The sequence below is a fragment of the Dunckerocampus dactyliophorus genome, chromosome 15 (assembly GCF_027744805.1).
Source record: "Dunckerocampus dactyliophorus isolate RoL2022-P2 chromosome 15, RoL_Ddac_1.1, whole genome shotgun sequence".
Lineage (NCBI taxonomy): Eukaryota > Metazoa > Chordata > Actinopteri > Syngnathiformes > Syngnathidae > Dunckerocampus > Dunckerocampus dactyliophorus.
The window spans coordinates 24,105,310-24,122,417 of record NC_072833.1 but is presented as its reverse complement, the minus strand read 5'-3'; the positions used below and the strand labels follow the sequence as shown (position 1 = coordinate 24,122,417).

The following is a 17,108-nucleotide window of genomic DNA, read 5'->3' as shown; positions in this document are numbered from 1 at the left end:
CTGTCCATTCATGATACATCCCACGATGGCTGTGTCGTCCACATACTTCTGTACATGGTCAGAGTTCTCAGAGTTGGACTGAAAGTCGGACGTGTACAGGGTAAAGAGCACAGTTCCCTGCCGTCCTCCCGTGCTGCTGGTCAGTGTCGGTAAATTAGAAAATTTGGTTTTGGGAAAAGTGAGAATGTTACCAGAATGAAGTCAAAATATGAAATATTTGGAAACAAAAAACCCAGCAGGAATGTGAAAAAAACAGCTGTCATTTTACGAGAATAAAGTCAAAATATTAAGAAAAAAGTGTCAATTTTATGACAATAAATATTTTGTAATATTATGGGGAAAAATAATGCCATTTTAGTAGCATAGAGTTGAAATATTACAGAAACATGTTTATTTTTTGAAAAGGTGTAACATTATGAGAAATTAACAAAACAAAATAAAGCTGTAATTATTGTTGTATTTTTGGATAATTAGGCTGGGGGAAAGTCAAAAAGTTATGGGAATAAATTCACAAGATTACAAAACAAACATTTACAAAGATTATTTAAAAAGAAACTTTAAATATTTTGAACATTTTTTTAAAAACAACAGCAAAAATGGGGGGGGGAAGAGTGAAGTTGATACCAATAATAGTTTTTTTCACCTATATATACACAGTATATATAGCTTCTTAGCACATCTACATTTACAAAATTCAAAGTTGCTATGCTGCTATTCAAGCTGTGCACTGAATACTGTAAAGTGTACTTTGCGTAGTATTGTCTCTTGTGTGTAAGAGTGGTATCAGTGGGGCGTAGTGAGGGTATCTCCTATCCTGAGATCACATAAAGTAAATCTATAACGTAGTCTGCCAGCCCGGGGACACTTCTTGGCAACATGATGGAAAAATGATCCTCTCTTGACGCCTCAATTACCATTTTTTTTCCTGCCTTTATTTTACGTCTCTCTCTCTCTCTCTCTCTCTCGGCTAGCTGCATGGGAGGGTCACAATATTAGGAACATCACTGCTGTTCTACATTGCTGCAGTTGTGTTTTTGTATATCATTTAAATTGGCTGAATTGCTGAGCTGCTGCATGAACGCATAGCGCCTCACCGTATGTATTATCTCTGAAAGCATTAACAAACGAGCCACCTTTTTTCTTACTTTAACCAACCTTTTTTAAACACAGAAAAGCAAGCTGGTGTGAGCATGTTGAAGCCCTGCCGAAGAGAGTGTGTATGAATTATAGAAGAAGTCCATTAGAGAGCACAGCGAGCGAGGAAAGGGACAAACAGAAGGCCATGAAGGAAGTGTGCGCACAGCGTGTTTGCCAGGCGGGGGCGCCGGTTAGTTGATGTGGAAATGAAACGAGCGTGTACCGCGTTCATCGGCATTTCCCCGCTTTCTGAGGGTGTTACTCATGTTGCTTTGCTTTTCACTTTCCTTTTCTTTGCCCTTCGGAATAGTCTACCTGTGTGTATGACATAATGAAGTGGGGGGAAAGGGACGTGCGTCAACGTATTCGATTCAAATATCGAAACCAAGGGTTAGTGTCATATTTTTCAGTTCTCTTCTGTCTGTATTTTATCTGTTTTTAATACCAGGTTTTAATATATTCCATTTTATATCTGTTTTTTGTTGTACAGAATGTTGATAATGTGTATATGTATATATTGTTATATACAGTATATAGATATACAATCTCAGGGAATAAGTACTTGGACGCAGGAGGGTTTGAAGCCAGTAGTACTTTTTTAAGGTATTTTGCAGTCATGATTTTATGTAATAATTTTATAAAAAGAGAGTAATTGTATTATTTTGATGATACTTTTTACAGTCTTATTTAATTTACTATATATATATATATATATATATATATATTAATAATAAAGAAGTCATATATTATTATTATTATTATTATTATTATTATTATTACAAATAATAATATATAATAATAATACATTAAAAAGTGTGATTGCGATTAAAAAAATAAATAAATAAAAACAGTCCACCTCCCCACACTCTACCGCCAGGAGGGCTTTTATAGTCTCAACCGATCTTGGCTTCTGTTAGGAATGGAACATTTTGCCTCTGCTTTGAACAGGACATGTCGTGGATGCTTGTTGATAGCAGAGGGAAAATATTCCATTCCGAAAACTGGAAATTATGCAATACGTCACTGCATATGCCACATTTTTTTATGATATGAAAATGTTCACAAATTTAAATTTTTTATAAATATTTTTTGCTTGCCTAAAATCTTTGTCCTGTGTACCACATGAGCGACACATGTAAATCATTCATGAAAAATGTCATGTAAAAAGTATTGGTCTCTGTGGTTACTTGGGAGAGGATCAATACCAAACTTTGTGTTATCGCCCGTCCTTGCCGTGAGAGTGTTATCAATGAGTTAGAAATTAGTCTGGGAGTCTCGAGGACAGTTTAGAAAAACAGTCCTGTCTTGGCTAATCCACCTCCGCACACGCTACCAACAAGAGGCTTTTAGCCTCACCAGAGCTTGGCTCCTGTTAGGAATGGAACATTTTCCCTCTGCTTCGAACAAGACATGTTGCAGGGGGGAAAAAAATCCATTCCTAACAGAAGCACATGTCCGAAAACTGTAAATGACGCAGTATGTCATATGCATATGCTTAACTTTTTTAATGATAACAAATTGTTAAATTGTTCAAATTTTTTTATATTTTTTTGCAATACTTTTTGCTTGCCTAAAATCTTTGTCCTGTGTAATTACAGTATGAGCATTCTTGAAAAATGTCAGGCAAAACGTATTGTCGGTATCTGTCTCGGTATTGGCAATACTGGCCCTGTATTTACTTGGGAGAGGGTCAATACCAAAATTTGTGTTATCGCCCACCCCTGCTGTGAGAGTGTTATGAATGAGTTAGAAATTAGTCTGGGAGTCTCAAGGACAGTTTACAGTTTGATTCAAACAGTCTTGTCTTGGCTAGTCCACCTCCCGACATGCTACCAACAAGAAGCTTTTAGTCTCACCAGATCTCTCTTCCTGGTAGGAATGGAACATTTTCCCTCTGCTTTGAACAAGACATGTTGATAGCAGAGGAAGAATATTCCATTCCTAACAAGGGAGGACTGCTTGTAAAGGGGAATTATACTAGTGGAATGGTGTTTAATATGCCCAATAAAGTTCTATTTAATCTGACATTAAAATAGGATTTAAAAAAAAAGAGGCACAATACTGCAAAAAAAGCGTTTTTTACCATCAACATCAGGTGTGCGCAAAAAATACAGAAAAATAAAAGGATGCGGAATTTAATAATTTTAATGAATAAAAATATCTAATATGCTAGTTATTTGAAAGTGTACCACATTACATGACGCCTTTTTGCTCTCTTTTCTCATTTTTGGAAATGCATTTTTACACTTAATGCTCATAATCTATCTCATATGGTTTTTAAACCCCCTCCATACATGTTTTTTTATGCGTACACCCTGCAAAAAAAAAAAAAAAATGCTGAAACCTAATTAAATCCGCCCTCTCAAAAAGCAGTGGGATGTCTCACTCTGTCAAAAAAAGATGAGGACGCTGCTGGTTTCAGCCTCCTGTCGTCCTCCTCCTCCTGCTGCAGATGAAGAAGTGGGCCAGTCCTTTCTTGTCTTCACACGTGCACATTCAGCAGGTTCGGCGCACGCTGCCTCCTCTTCCTCGTCCTCTTCATCCTCCTTGTGGAGTGAAAACATGACAGTGCGATCCATCTTGTACGAGTCACCTCATCATCGTCATCATATTGCCTGTGGAGTTTATGAAGGCTTTTTCGTGGCCACCGTTTGACCCTGGAACAGATTATTTCCATTGTGTGTGTGTGTGTGTGTGTGGGGGTGTGTGTGTGTGTGTGTGTGTGTGTGTGTGTGTGTGTGTGTGTTTCACTCTGTTTGCTTTTTAAGATGAAACCTGAATCTAGCTCGTAATCGGGGTGTGTTTTGTATCAGATTTGCGCAGGCGGACGTCCAAATGTGCAAATATTTACTGTCGAGCGTCAGTGGGGGGTTTGATCCTGCAGGCCAGACAGGAAGTGCGTGCGTGTATGTAACACGCTGATGCTGTAATGTCAGCGTGAAGCGGACATTTTGAAGGTGAACACACGGGTGGGGTCCTGCTGGGGTCACGCTAATGTGTGTGTGTGTGTGTGTGTGTGTGTGTGTGTGTGTGTGTGTGTGTGTATTAGACATACTTTAACAGGGCGGATATTGAAACTTTGTGACAAACTTGAAGTTGAAAACTTAATTGATGGATTCTTGTGTGACGGAAGTGAAAGCCTAGGCAACGTAACATTGTCATATTTAGTATCGTTGCAGCCATGAATCACGTTAAAAGAGAGCACTGGCCTTGCATGTCGCCGCAGTTGTGCAGCACACACTCATGTTGTGCGCTTTTTGTGTTCATTTATTCATGACCAGCAGTGAGTGCTCGATCTGCCCCCGTCAGAGAAGATTAACCACGCAAGCAACCACAGCTGCCGATGCTTGCCGTCTTTATTGCTCTTTCATTCTTTTCTCACGGCATCATGCAGAGGGGTGTCCAAGCAAGGGCGAGGGCCGTGCGGTAAACATGTCAGCCCGTCGTTCCGGATGCGCCACAGCAACATGGAAGTTGTCCCGCTTGGACACGCCGCTCAGGGAGGAGGAGAGGATGCTGAGAGTTTAGCTGCCGTGTGTTTTTATTATCCTCCTCCATATGGATCTCAAGAGCCGGGACTGCAGTAGCTGTGCGGCCAATCAGATTGCAGCATGCTACAGCCACTCAGGAGCGGGACAACACACACACACACACACACACACACACACTCCATCCTTTGCCCACCCCTGTTGATGCTATAACATAAATAAACGCAATAACACAAGCATTGCATTTGCTATTATACTCATTATACGGCTTTTATTTAGGTTTAAAGGGTCCCTGACACGATTCATCAACTTTGCTCAAATATGTAATATATTGTTTGTAATTATGTTATCAACTATATTATACCCATGACGAACTAGCTCTCGCAGACCAGCCTCATTTCCGGAAGTGGCATCGTCGAGGTGACACCGCTCAGCTAAAGCAGAGTAAGCAAACGCTTCTCAAGGTAGTTTTTTGATTTGGTTCAGTATATCGTTTGTGAAAACGATAGTCATGTAAAAAAGTTGTGCTGCTGCTGGATGTTCACAGTTTCCAAGCGATACTGTAGGTTTTTTTCTTTTCTAGGGCCCTTTTTATTTTTCCCAAATTCTGTCTTTTTTTGTTTTCATTTTTTAGAATTCCGTTTTTTACATTTTACAATTATTTTTACCAGCATAGAGTATATGCTTTTTGGGTTAGTGAATAAAATGTCCGTTAATTAAATGCAAAAAAACGTACATTTATTGACACAATACATCAATCAAATAATTGAGAAATGGATGTAGCTTGGCTAACTTTTGTAATGGGATGTCAGCTTCTGCACACATTGCTACAAAATCTTCAACAAGCTGTAATGCCCGTGTTTGTGATTCATGAAGATGCCGTCACAGATGCAATTCCAGCTGCATACGATATTTTTTATGACACGCTTATATAGTTTACACAATTAGACATGGGCCAAATGACGCTCTTATTTTGAAGGCCGGAAGTGTGTTCTTGTGTTCCGTGTGTGTTGAGAATGTCTGCTTATGGCTGAGATGAGCTGGGTGCAAAAATAAACGTGCTCCTCGTCTTTTTTCACTCACAACCTGCACGTCGTCATCCGGCATTGTAAAACGCTCCTTGCATAAAGTGGAAAACACTCTCACGCATATACTCTCGCACGTAGACTGTCAACTGGTTGCTAGTCTTGCGATACCCGGTGAATGTCTTTCGGATTCATGGCTGATTCTAATCGATCCAGGAGGCTTCTACCGGTGCAACTGTATCACTGGCTTGTCAAACCGGATATCTGGTTGCATCGGTTTATCGTTCACAGTTTTAGTATAAACGCATTTTGAAAAAGGATGCTATTGTGCAGGTACACAAAACAAGGAAGAATGACCACCGCGTCAAAGTTGCCACAGAACAGAGTAAGTCATGTCTCGTTTACATAATGTCTTCTAAACACTATTCCACCATAGCGACAAGGCTGTAAAGTATAATACAAGTTATACTGTATATACATCTCATCTTTTCACAGCCATATACTGTGGAGGGCGGGGGCCGCTGCCGGTGAAAATGTATCCTCGACGTGCGGCCACATGTACAATAAAACAGGCTATAAAAAGCCCTTTATGCTCATTAAGAAGCCGATTTAAAACAATAGTTGAAGGATAAGCAACTCCAGGGTCATTTACACTTCTCATTCTGTGTTTTGAAGGCGACCGATCTTCATCTCCATGTCTTAAGGCTCAAGTGAATGTTTGCTGTTTCATCTCCAAATGTTTCTCCCGTCTTTTCTCCTCAAACTATTGACACGTCGCTCAAATCTTGGCCACAATCACTGTAAACATCCTCTGTCTCGTACGCCGCTATGTTGGTGGAGTTGAGTGAGAGTACGCCGATGGCGGCACTCCCGGAAATGAGGCTGAACTGCGAGAGCTAGCTCGTCATGGGTGGCGGCATCAACTATAAATGTCATTTTTGCAAATTTACTGTTTGCTTCAAAGAATTTAACAATGTAGAACATAATTACAAACAACATATAACATATTTAAGCAAAGTTGAGGAATCGTGTCAGGGACCCTTTAAAACTCATCATAGTGTTCTTATTCCAGATGATGAAGTAGCCACCTTTTTGTCCACTGGGGTCTGATCTTGGTCCTCCAGGGTAATGCAGCCCAACACTTCTCACCATGAGCTAGGCATCCAAATAATAATAACAATAAGAGATAAACAAGATTTAATAACATGGCCATGAACGCATCCATGTCCTCACACAGTGGTGCCCATTACGTCGATCGCGAAGGTAGTTTGGGTCGATCCCATAAACGTCGCTTCATAGACGTCATGTGATATCAATCAGCTGTCATTAAGCTCCCCTCCTGATTGGTTCTTCCTCGCCCGCAGCCACGGTGAACGTAGTGTCTCAAACTACACACAGAGATGCAACTTTTGTCTTTAATATTCCAGTTATACAAAAAGTGACTCAGCGGTAAGATGATATCTATAGCAAAAGTTATTCATTCACTTGTAGTGGCTAGTTATGTTGAAAAAAGTGAATTGTTTGAGTGATTTGCTTGGCGTCATGAACTCCACGATAGAAATGCGTGTTTTTCTACATTTACTTTTTTTTAAAACTATTATTTCCTAATGAATTGGAAAAATGGCTCTTTGCTGAAACCTTTTGAATATGTTGCCTTGACTTCGGCTGCATCGTCTTTTGCATAACCATTTTCATTTCTTGTATGTCGGTAATGTTTGCTAGCGAATGCTAACGTAACACATGTAGTGTGTGTCCAATAGATGTTATGTACCGTAGTTATTTTGACGGACATATTACCACGACTCAGGTTATGGGGCGGTGTGGCTGAGGTGGTAGAGTGGTTGTCTCCCAACCTGAAGGTTGCGTGTTCGAGCCTCCGTCCTCACGTAATCGTGTCCTTGGGCAAGATACTGAAGATACTGATTCACCTTTTTTCTCTTAATATTTGACCTGTATTCTAAATTACAGCTGTTTTATTCATATCTCCTGTTTTTTTTCCCAACTATTTCACCTTTCCTTTCGTAAATTTTCTTCTTGTAATTATGAATTTATTTTCTGAATTTTTTGCCTTTATTGTCTAAATATTATGTCTTTGTCCCCAACGTAATTAAAAATGACAACTTTATTTTGTTTTGTTTGTTTCTCATAATATTACAAATTTAAAAAAATAATGTCTATTTTCTTTAATATTCCAACTCTATCCTACAAAAATGACATTATTGTATTTCTGAACAACTTTTTTCTCTAAATATTTTTACTTTAAACTTGTAAATTTCCAGTATAGCTGTTATTTCCATTTCTGCTGTTTTTTAAAATAATTTTCCAACTATTTTACCTTTTTTCTTGTAAATTTGTCTCCATAAATAATGTTACAACTTAAAAGTCTTTTTCCTTGAATATTTCAACAATATGCTAGTAAAATTACGTTTTTTTTGTCGTATCAGTTTAGTTTAGTCTCATAAAATTGCGACTTTTTTCTCATTAGAATACGACGGTTTTCTCTTAATATTTTGACTGTATTCTCGTAAAAATTACAGCATTTTTTAAAATTTTAGTTAAAATTTTAAATTTCTGCTTGTAAATTTTCTTCTCGTATTTATGACTTTTGTCCCATAATATTTCAACTTTGTCATAACATTAATTTCCACAACCTAATTTTTCAAAAATTACAACTTCATTCATTGTTTTATTTGTTTGTCATAATATTCCGATGTTATTTTTCTCATTGATTACAACTTTATTCTTTTAATATTTTGACTTTAGTCTTGTAAAATTGCTGCTGATTTTTTTCAATTTTTTTTTTTTGTTTAATTTTTTTTTACGTAAGTAATATTTTAGTTTTAGATTGTGCCGTGGGCCAATAAAAAAAATAAATAAGACATTTGCAGTGCATTTTCTTCTTTGCAATCTCAGTGCAGCAGAACACCGCACATTCGAGATTCAGCATTCACGCTCCCGATTCTTGGTCAAAAAATGTTTTTACATTTTTTTTTCTCCAAAACTAGGCCTTTTTTTCACAAAACACATCATAGTAAGTCGTAAGTACGCGATTAAAAAGGTAAAATGTACATGCCCACATTTATGCTTCATCGATAATGTTTTTTCGTCATGTGTTGAGATTTTGCACTTTCTTCTGTGGTCCTGGAATGCACCATAGTTGCTGTGAGACTACATGGCTATGTTAGCACTAGCTTTGAAAACTAACAGTGAGGTGATGTTAATAAATGATGGTAAGTGTTACTGGAATGACAACGGGCGTCAGTATGGATTCTGTAGTCGCGGCTTCTCTCTTCTCTGATGGATAGATGGAAGAGCTGGATTTTAAATGTGTAGCGAAGCCCGTTTTTGGTGGGTGTACACACAGAGCAGGCTCATCGAGCTAGCGGGCGGTTATAGGCGGGATCATGACCATGAGGAAGGAAGCTTTTGCTCCATGGCACTTGAAAAGCGACCGTTTGAGCGTCTCTTCTCTCAAAAGTAGAGCAAACAAGTCAGGGAGATGATGGATTTTTCTCACCTGTGGTGCTCTAGGGAGACATATTACTGTTAGCACAACATTAAAAAGTCCCTTTTGAACTTTTTACTTCTGCTAACAACTTCAGTGTGGTGGTTGGATGATAAGCCGACGCCTCCTAAAAAGTGTTTTGCCTCTTTAAATACCTGAAGGAACCTTCTAAAGCCTGCTAATCTCCTTGCCTCCAAAGCCTCGTCTGCTGCCTTTGTGTGTTTGTGTCCGTCTGCGCTAATTTTGGAAGCAGAGCGTAAGGCGAGCCCAGCTTCTAGTTAACAACATGGCGCCTTTACGTGCCTACACATGGCCTTTTGTGTACCCAGCGGTAAGGTGGGCTTTTGAGGAGATGATTTTGGACGCGGTGTGTGGAGGCAGCAGATGTCTGCCTCTGATATGGTGAGTCATAATGGATGTCCTGTTACTTTAAGAATCGAGGTTAGGGGTTTGGGGTTGAGGGGTTAGGGTCAGGGTTAGGGTTAGGGGGGTATGGAATTTGTTTTAGGTGGTTTGGGTTTCGGGTTTAGTATTAGGGGTTTGCATGATGGGCTTGGGTTAGGGGTTTGGGTTGTAGGCCTGGGATGGGGGATTAGGACTAGGGGTATTGGTGTTGGGTGTTGGGTTAAGGTTAGGGGCTTAGGTTGGATTTAAGGAGTTAGGGTTAGGTTTAAGGGGTTATGGAAATGGTTTGGTGGGGTATATGTTTAGGAGTTTGTATTATGGGCTTGGTTAGGGGATTAGGTTTGGGGGTTTGGGTTAGCGGGTTAGGGTTGGGGTTGGGGAATCTGGCTTTAGCATAAAACAATGGTGCCCATAATTGTGAAGGTTGCTTGGCTGTCAAGTATTGTGTTCCGATACCAGCATAATTCAAGTCAGAAATCGGAAATTGCAGATACCACCTGCAGAAATTTTCGATCCATGAGCCACATCTGTGCTTTAATGTTGTCAGCAAACGTAGCTTGAAGAGTATCAGTGAATGTAGCTAGAAGAACATCAGCAAACGTAGCCAAAAAGGTATCAGCGTACGTAGCTAGAAGAACATCAGCAAATGTAGCCAAGAGCGTATCAGCCAACGTAGCTAGAAGAACATCAGCAAACGTAACTAGAAGAATATCAAAACGTAGCCAAAAGAGTATCAGTGAATGTAGCTAGAAGAACATCAGCAAACGTAGCCAAAAAGGTACCAGCGTACGTAGCTAGAAGAACATCAGCAAATGTAGCCAAGAGCATATCAGCCAACGTAGCTAGAAGAACATCAGCAAACGTAACTAGAAGAATATTAAAACGTAGCTTGAAGAGTATCAGTGAATGTAGCTAGAAGAACATCAGCAAATGTACAAATAGCCAAGAGAGTATCAGCAAACGTAGCTAGAATAATATCGAAACGTAGCCAAAAGGGTATCAGCGTACGTACCTAGAAGAACATCAGAAAACGCAGCCAAAAGAGTATCAGCAAACATAGCTGGAAGAACATCAGCAAATCCAACCAAAAGAGTATCAGCAAACACCGTTAGAATAATATCAAAACGCAGCCAAAAGACTATCAGTGAACGTAGCCAGAAGAATGTCGGCGAACGTAGCCAAAAGGGTACCAGCCAACGTAGCTCTCATCAAGGAAGCGCGCTGGCTGACACGTTCACGGCCACTTAAAAAGGGTCGGACATCACAAACTCTTAACACCAGACAAACCTTTGGGTGGCTACATTACCCTACTTGCCTGGAGAGATGAGTTTCCTACAGGCTAATATCCAGTCAACAACAATGATAATGCGGCCGCCTGGAAGTTATGTGCGACGTTCAGAGTTCTGTGTCGTCGGTGAAACAGTGAACGCGTCAGGCTGAGCACTTGTTTGTGTGCGGCTCGCTGATATTCTTCTCGCTACATTTGCTGACATTCTTTTGGCGTGGTTGCACATTAAAGCAAGCAGAACTCTTGGTATCAGATACTGGCAGATATTCATATTCAGGTAAAAGTGAAGAACTCCCAACACTGCTTCCTGAAGAGCAAAACATGACGGTGGCATTCTCTATTTTCAGTCTTGGCCCTCAGCTAACCTGGACCATCTTGTGTCTGATGACGGCCAAAACCAATATCGATAGAGATCTTGTTTGGAGAAACAATAACATCGCTATAGGAGGACAATGACATCACACTTGTAGCAGATCAGGATCAAACACGCACACACGCACACACACACACACGCACGCACGCACGCACGCACGCACACACACACACGTTGCAAGTTGATGTGAGATTAGCGGCGGAACTCTTCTGTCTGACCCCCTCTACCTCCCTCCCCCCCACGCTCTGGACTTTCTCACTGCATGCCAGGTATTTTTAGCTTGGACATAAAGCCCCCCCCTCCAGCCCCCCCACCCACCCTTTTGGCCCCCCCCCCCATCCTCAGTGAGGACTCGTGCCATAGCGAGTGCAGCTCCAGCGCGGCGGCGCTCAGGTTTCACACTCTTTGCTGCAGGCTGAGGCTCAACATGGCCGTGGAGGAAGCGGCCGACTGTCCCGTGGTAAGCCTTCTTGACCCCCGCAACCCCTTACCTGCCACCACCACCCTCCGGGGACAGGACGAGGCATTTAAGGCCTGTGGGGACTTACTGTAGCGTGGATGCTGCCGGATGAATCGGGGTGACATTTTGGGTTCTCCGCGTTCTGCAGTGGCGGCTGGTGCGTCCTCACTGCAGTCTTGATTGCACCTGCGTACATCTCTGATGATGATGATGAGGATGAGTGTTCTGGGAGATGTAAACGGCTGACCTTGGCCGCTAGCGTTCTCCTCTAAGACGAAAGTCCAGGCTGAAAAGAAGCATACGATCAGCCTGTACATGCACTTATTATTTGCTTACGTTGTTGTTTTATGATCTTGGCGTGTTCTTAGCATGACCGCCGTCGGCTGCTGCTGAGCGGTCGTTAAAAGGTTACATGTAAAGGTCCACCCCCGCCTCAGCAATGTGTGCTGCAGCACACGTTTGTGGAAGTTGCCTGTAAACATGTTTGCTGGCATAATGTAATGTATATGTGGAAGCGTGGCGTTCTTTGCATGTCTCTGGCGGGTAAATAAAGTCTGCCAGGATGTCCCAAATGCGGACGTATGTTTATTTGGCCTTCATTGTATGTCATAAGTGTGTGTTTGTACTCATTTGTCTACCATTACATTAAATCACTTGGTTACCGCGCTTCCAGACCCGACTGTGATAAGTGAATTTCCTCCAAGTAGGGTGCCTTACTTATAAATGGACTATTTTTGTAGTTGGAGCAAGGGTGCCCATTACGTCGATCGCGAGGGTGTCATATGACATCAGTCAGCTGACATTAAGCTTCCCTCCTGATTCGCTCTTGTCCCCCGTTGCGTTTCAAGCCGCACATGAAGCTGCAACTGTCATCTTTATTATTCTCATCACGGATAAACTATCAGAGAGCTAAGATGAAAAGTTGTCCGTTCACTCGTAGCGGCTAGTTGTGTCGAAAAAAAGTCAATTGTTAATGGTTTTGCGTCGCGTCGTGAACTCTACTGTAGAAATCAGTGTTTTCTACACTTCTGTTTCTTAAACTATTATTTCATGATGAAATGGAAAATGTGTCCATTGCTGAAACCTTTGGAATATGTTGCCTTGACTTGGGCTGCATTGTCTTTTGCATCATCGTTTTCATTTCTTGTATGTCGGTAATGTTTGCTAGCAAATGCTAACTGGATGTAATACATGAACTGTGTGCCTCATGAACACTGCGTAGCTATTTTGACGGTACTCAGGTTGAGTACACAACTATTGTGGAATTATATGTAATTATCTTTATGGCCGTATCGAACATAATTATGGTATCAACTACTTTGATTACCTGTAAACACTCCATCAAGTGTGAATGTGAAATACTAATCTTTAATATTTACAGTAGTATTTCAAAGTTTACCGGTTAGATTTTGTCCATGTTATGTTTTAGAGAAAGAGGTAGATCATTTTGGCTGGCGGCCAGTCCAGAGTGTACGCCGCCTCTCGCCCTAAGTCAGCTGGGATAGGCTCCAGCATACACCTGCGACCCTAATGAGGATAAGCGGTAAAGAAAAAGGATGGATGGATGGAGGTAGATCATTTTGACTTGTAACTTGCATGCTGAAAAAGTGTTCACCCCCGATATAGATGTATAACATACATAAACACATACTCATTTTTTATAAATAAAGTAAATAGTATATATTTTCTATATTTATAATAGGAGGTAGCACTTTGGGACTTGCTCACTTTAAAAGTAGCTTGCAGGCTGAAAAAGTGTGAGCACCCCTGAGTTAATGCATAGGGAACCCTGTTCACAACATTTTAAATAGTTTTTTGTTTTTTTTTACTTTGGAGTCCTCTACACATGAAATCACACCCCTATAGTCATTTATAATTAATAAATGATGGCTGTTTGGTGACAGACTATGGTCTGTTATTAGTCAAAACATTGAAATACAAGTGATATGTAGTATTCTGGTCACTAGGCTGCAGAAATGACACAAAACATTGAGACATTAGCTTACATGACATTAGCTTAGCACTGCATGAAGTCAGCCGTGGCGTGTCCCATGGCGCTCCGTAAGCAGGAGGCGGTCTCGCTGTCACAGAGACAGTTGATATATTTTTGGGGAGTTGTGACGTATGGTTTGGCAGAAACCGATGTTAGAGTAAAAAAAAAAAAAAAGAGTGTGGGTTTCCTCTCATTGCGTGTGGAGTCTTAAGTTTAGAAGAAATACATTTGAGGATAACTGTTTAGCTCGCTAGCTTGTCAGCTCGCTAACTCGCTAGCTAGCGACCGTCTTGTCTCGAATCCCTGCAGCATGAGAGTTGAGCATATGTTGTAAACAAAGAATAATAGGAGTGTAAAGGTGTTATGGGTGTTGTTTCATGTTTACAGGGCTCTAATAATGGTAAAGCGTATATAGAAAATCTTAAACAGGTTTTCTATGCTCTAACTACAAAAATGTTCCACTTATTAACATGAATCCTTATCGTGGAAATTCATTTATTGCGCCCGCGTCTGGAACAAATTTAACTGCTATAAACAACTGCATCTGTGTTTTAATCCATTTAGCCATTTTTATGCTTGAAAATGCATCATTTAGGTGAAAATAGGACAAAATTTGCTTACGTATGCATATTTTTTACTAATAGTTCTTTATAATTGAATATTTTCATTGTGAGAGCGTAGAAAACTTGTTTGTGACCTTCTAAATATGGCTTTTAACATGATTGGAGCCCTCTAGATATGAAATAGCATCCCCATAGTCACCTTTACACTCCTATTACCCAATATAGTAGACATAATAAGAGAGTGGGCAGCCAGGAAGTGACGCCAGGAGTTCAGAGTTGAGTTTTAGCTTGGCGTGGGTTACGGACCCAACAGCAACCCGTGTTAGGGATTACTGTGCCTGTTGTGAGAGCACTCAAACGTGCAATAAAAGCCGGTTGTTCCGGTGATCAAGTCTGGTGCTTGTGTGTCTCGCCAAACATTACAGTGACATTAATGACACTTGCTGACCAGCGTAGAATACTACATATCACAAAAATGAGCTGCGTGTAAGCAAATGACCCCTGGACTGACGACCCTGGTCTACAACGACAAACACAAAGCATAATATGTCGTATAAAGGAATGGAAAAATAAGGGAAATTTCCATTCATTCATCATGCAAACTGCTCTCAGCAATGTTAGAAATGTTCAGTGCCTGTGTGTGTGTGTGTGTGTGTGTGTGTGTGTGTGTGTGTGCGCGCGTGTGTGTGTGTGTGTGTGTGTGTGTGTGTGTGTGTGTGTCTCCTGGGAATGCCAAAGGCTAGTTGGAGAGCTCGCTTCCTGCTGCTGCAGTGGTACAATCTGAGACTCGCATCAACTTCCCGTTTGCACCTTCTCGGCCTCATCACGTCTGCATGACGACACTCTGTGAGCGGCTAGATCTGTGTGCTCGCTCGGCCCCGCTTTCCACCCTACAGAACCGCACCGCCACCTTATTTTGGGACACCAGTTGTCGCATCCGACCACCACCGGCATGTTTGCTCGTGTCGGTGACAATTTGACACACAACGCTGGCAGCTGAGCGTTTGTTGTCACCATGTTGGCCATTGTGTTCTCTGAAGTGGCGGAAATGACAATACTTTGTTCTTTGTGTCATAGAAGTGTAAAAAGAAGTGAAGCTGTGTTAATAGTATAAAAGAATCTGTCTGTTTACGTCGCGTAACTTCCTGCCTATATTCTGTCGCATAAAACGGCAAAAAAAAGACAAAACAAACAGATGACATGTGGAAAAATAGCGTTTCAGCTAATTTACACCTTCTTTATCTTCAGACTGACGTCAACGCCTGCTACCTGCGAGCAGCTCGCGCCGGCAACTTGGAGAAGGCGCTGGACTACCTGAAGAATGGCGTGGACATCAACATTTGCAATCAGGTAACGCTCTCGTCGGGGCCTTCACAGTTGAGACAACAATAACAACAAACATGAACGTGTCGCAACAGAACGGCCTGAACGCGCTGCACCTCGCCTCCAAGGAGGGTCACGTGGAAGTGGTGGCCGAGCTCCTCCAGCAGGGCGCCAATGTGGACGCCGCCACCAAGGTGCTTTATTCTTATTTTTATGTGTAAGGTTATTCATAAGTGAAAACAGAAGCACTATGCTAACACAAGTCAAACATAGTTTAGATGACAAGTGCTCTACTTACTGTTTTGAAGGACCTACTGCAAAAGCGTAGCCAAAGATCCTGTGTATGACAGGAGCGCTATTTTAGCCAAAAATCCTTTGCAGTAGGGGTGTCCAAACTTTTTCACTGAGGGCGACATACCAGAGGGCCAATATGATACATTTTGTATTTTGCATATCAATTTACAGTACCAGTCAAATGTTTGGAGCCACTTTCTCATTCAGTTGAATGCAAAAGTGTCTCCAAACTTTTGACTGGTACCATATGTTGACCGACGTATTAGTCAAAAGTTTGGGGACACGTTCTTGTTGGCTTGTTTTTTCTTTAAGTCAAAAGTTGTGCTTGTCAAACATTTTGGGACCCTTTCTCATTCAATTCTATGCAAACGTGTCTCAATACTTTTGACTGGTACTGTATATAGTTGTGCTTGTCAAAAGTTTGCAGACAAGTTGTCATTCAGTTGAATGCAAACATGTCTCATTACTTATGACTGGTACTGTTTTTGACCTGCGCTCGCTTGGACCAAAACATCCACATTTCAGGTTTGTGTTGTAGGTGACACAGTCAGTTAGCGTAATGTCTAATAATAGATGGCATTAATAATGAATGTACAGTATTTTATTTTTGGTACATGCCAGGGGCTAAAAGGTTGTCCTTGTCAAAAGTTGCACAACACTTTCTAATTCAATTGAATGCAATAGTGTCTCAGTACTTTTGACTGGTACTGTATATTGACCTACATTGGGTTGTTTTTATAAAAAAAAAAAAGAAAGAAAGAAAGTCATAGGTTTTCTTGTCAAATGTTTTGGGACACCTTCTCATTGAATAGAATGCAATATTGTCTCAATACTTTTGATTGGTACTGTATATTAACCTATGTCGGCTTGTTTAAAATTAAAAAAAAGTCGAAGTGCTCAAAAACGTGTCTCAGTACTTTTGACTGACCAAAACATCTGCATTTTAGCATGTTGTAGATGATAATTAGTGTCATATCTAATTATAGATATGACACTAATTGGTTTTGATCTCATTAATAATAAATGTATTTTATTTGTAGAACATACTTATTTTACTTGTAGAACATACTTAGGGCTAATAAAAATGAACAGACCCCCGGTCCTTACTTTGGGCACCCCTGCTCTACATTATATGACAGGAGCACTCTTGCTATTTTTCAGGACCGACTGGAAAAAGTGCTATTCAAAGATCCACTATATAACAGGAGTGCTCTGCTGCTTTCTTTAGAATTCTGCACCAAAAAAAAGGCGATA

General features: G+C 40.8%; 1 protein-coding gene across 20 annotated transcripts in view; it reads left to right on the top strand.

The window, feature by feature from the left end:
* Positions 1 to 17,108, top strand: part of LOC129167887 (ankyrin-3-like) — a 96,260-nt gene that overhangs the window by 3,250 nt on the left and 75,902 nt on the right. For 18 of the 20 annotated variants that reach the window (XM_054752545.1, XM_054752558.1, XM_054752561.1 and 15 more), the window contains exons 1-3: positions 11,634 to 11,681; positions 15,486 to 15,587; positions 15,656 to 15,754. In XM_054752545.1, coding sequence (XP_054608520.1) covers positions 11,649 to 11,681; positions 15,486 to 15,587; positions 15,656 to 15,754 — 234 coding nt within the window. In that variant the 5' untranslated portion in view covers positions 11,634 to 11,648. Of the gene's footprint in view, positions 1 to 11,633; positions 11,682 to 15,485; positions 15,588 to 15,655; positions 15,755 to 17,108 lie in introns of those variants that run through there. The other 2 variants (XM_054752548.1, XM_054752559.1) reach the window with 1 other exon arrangement.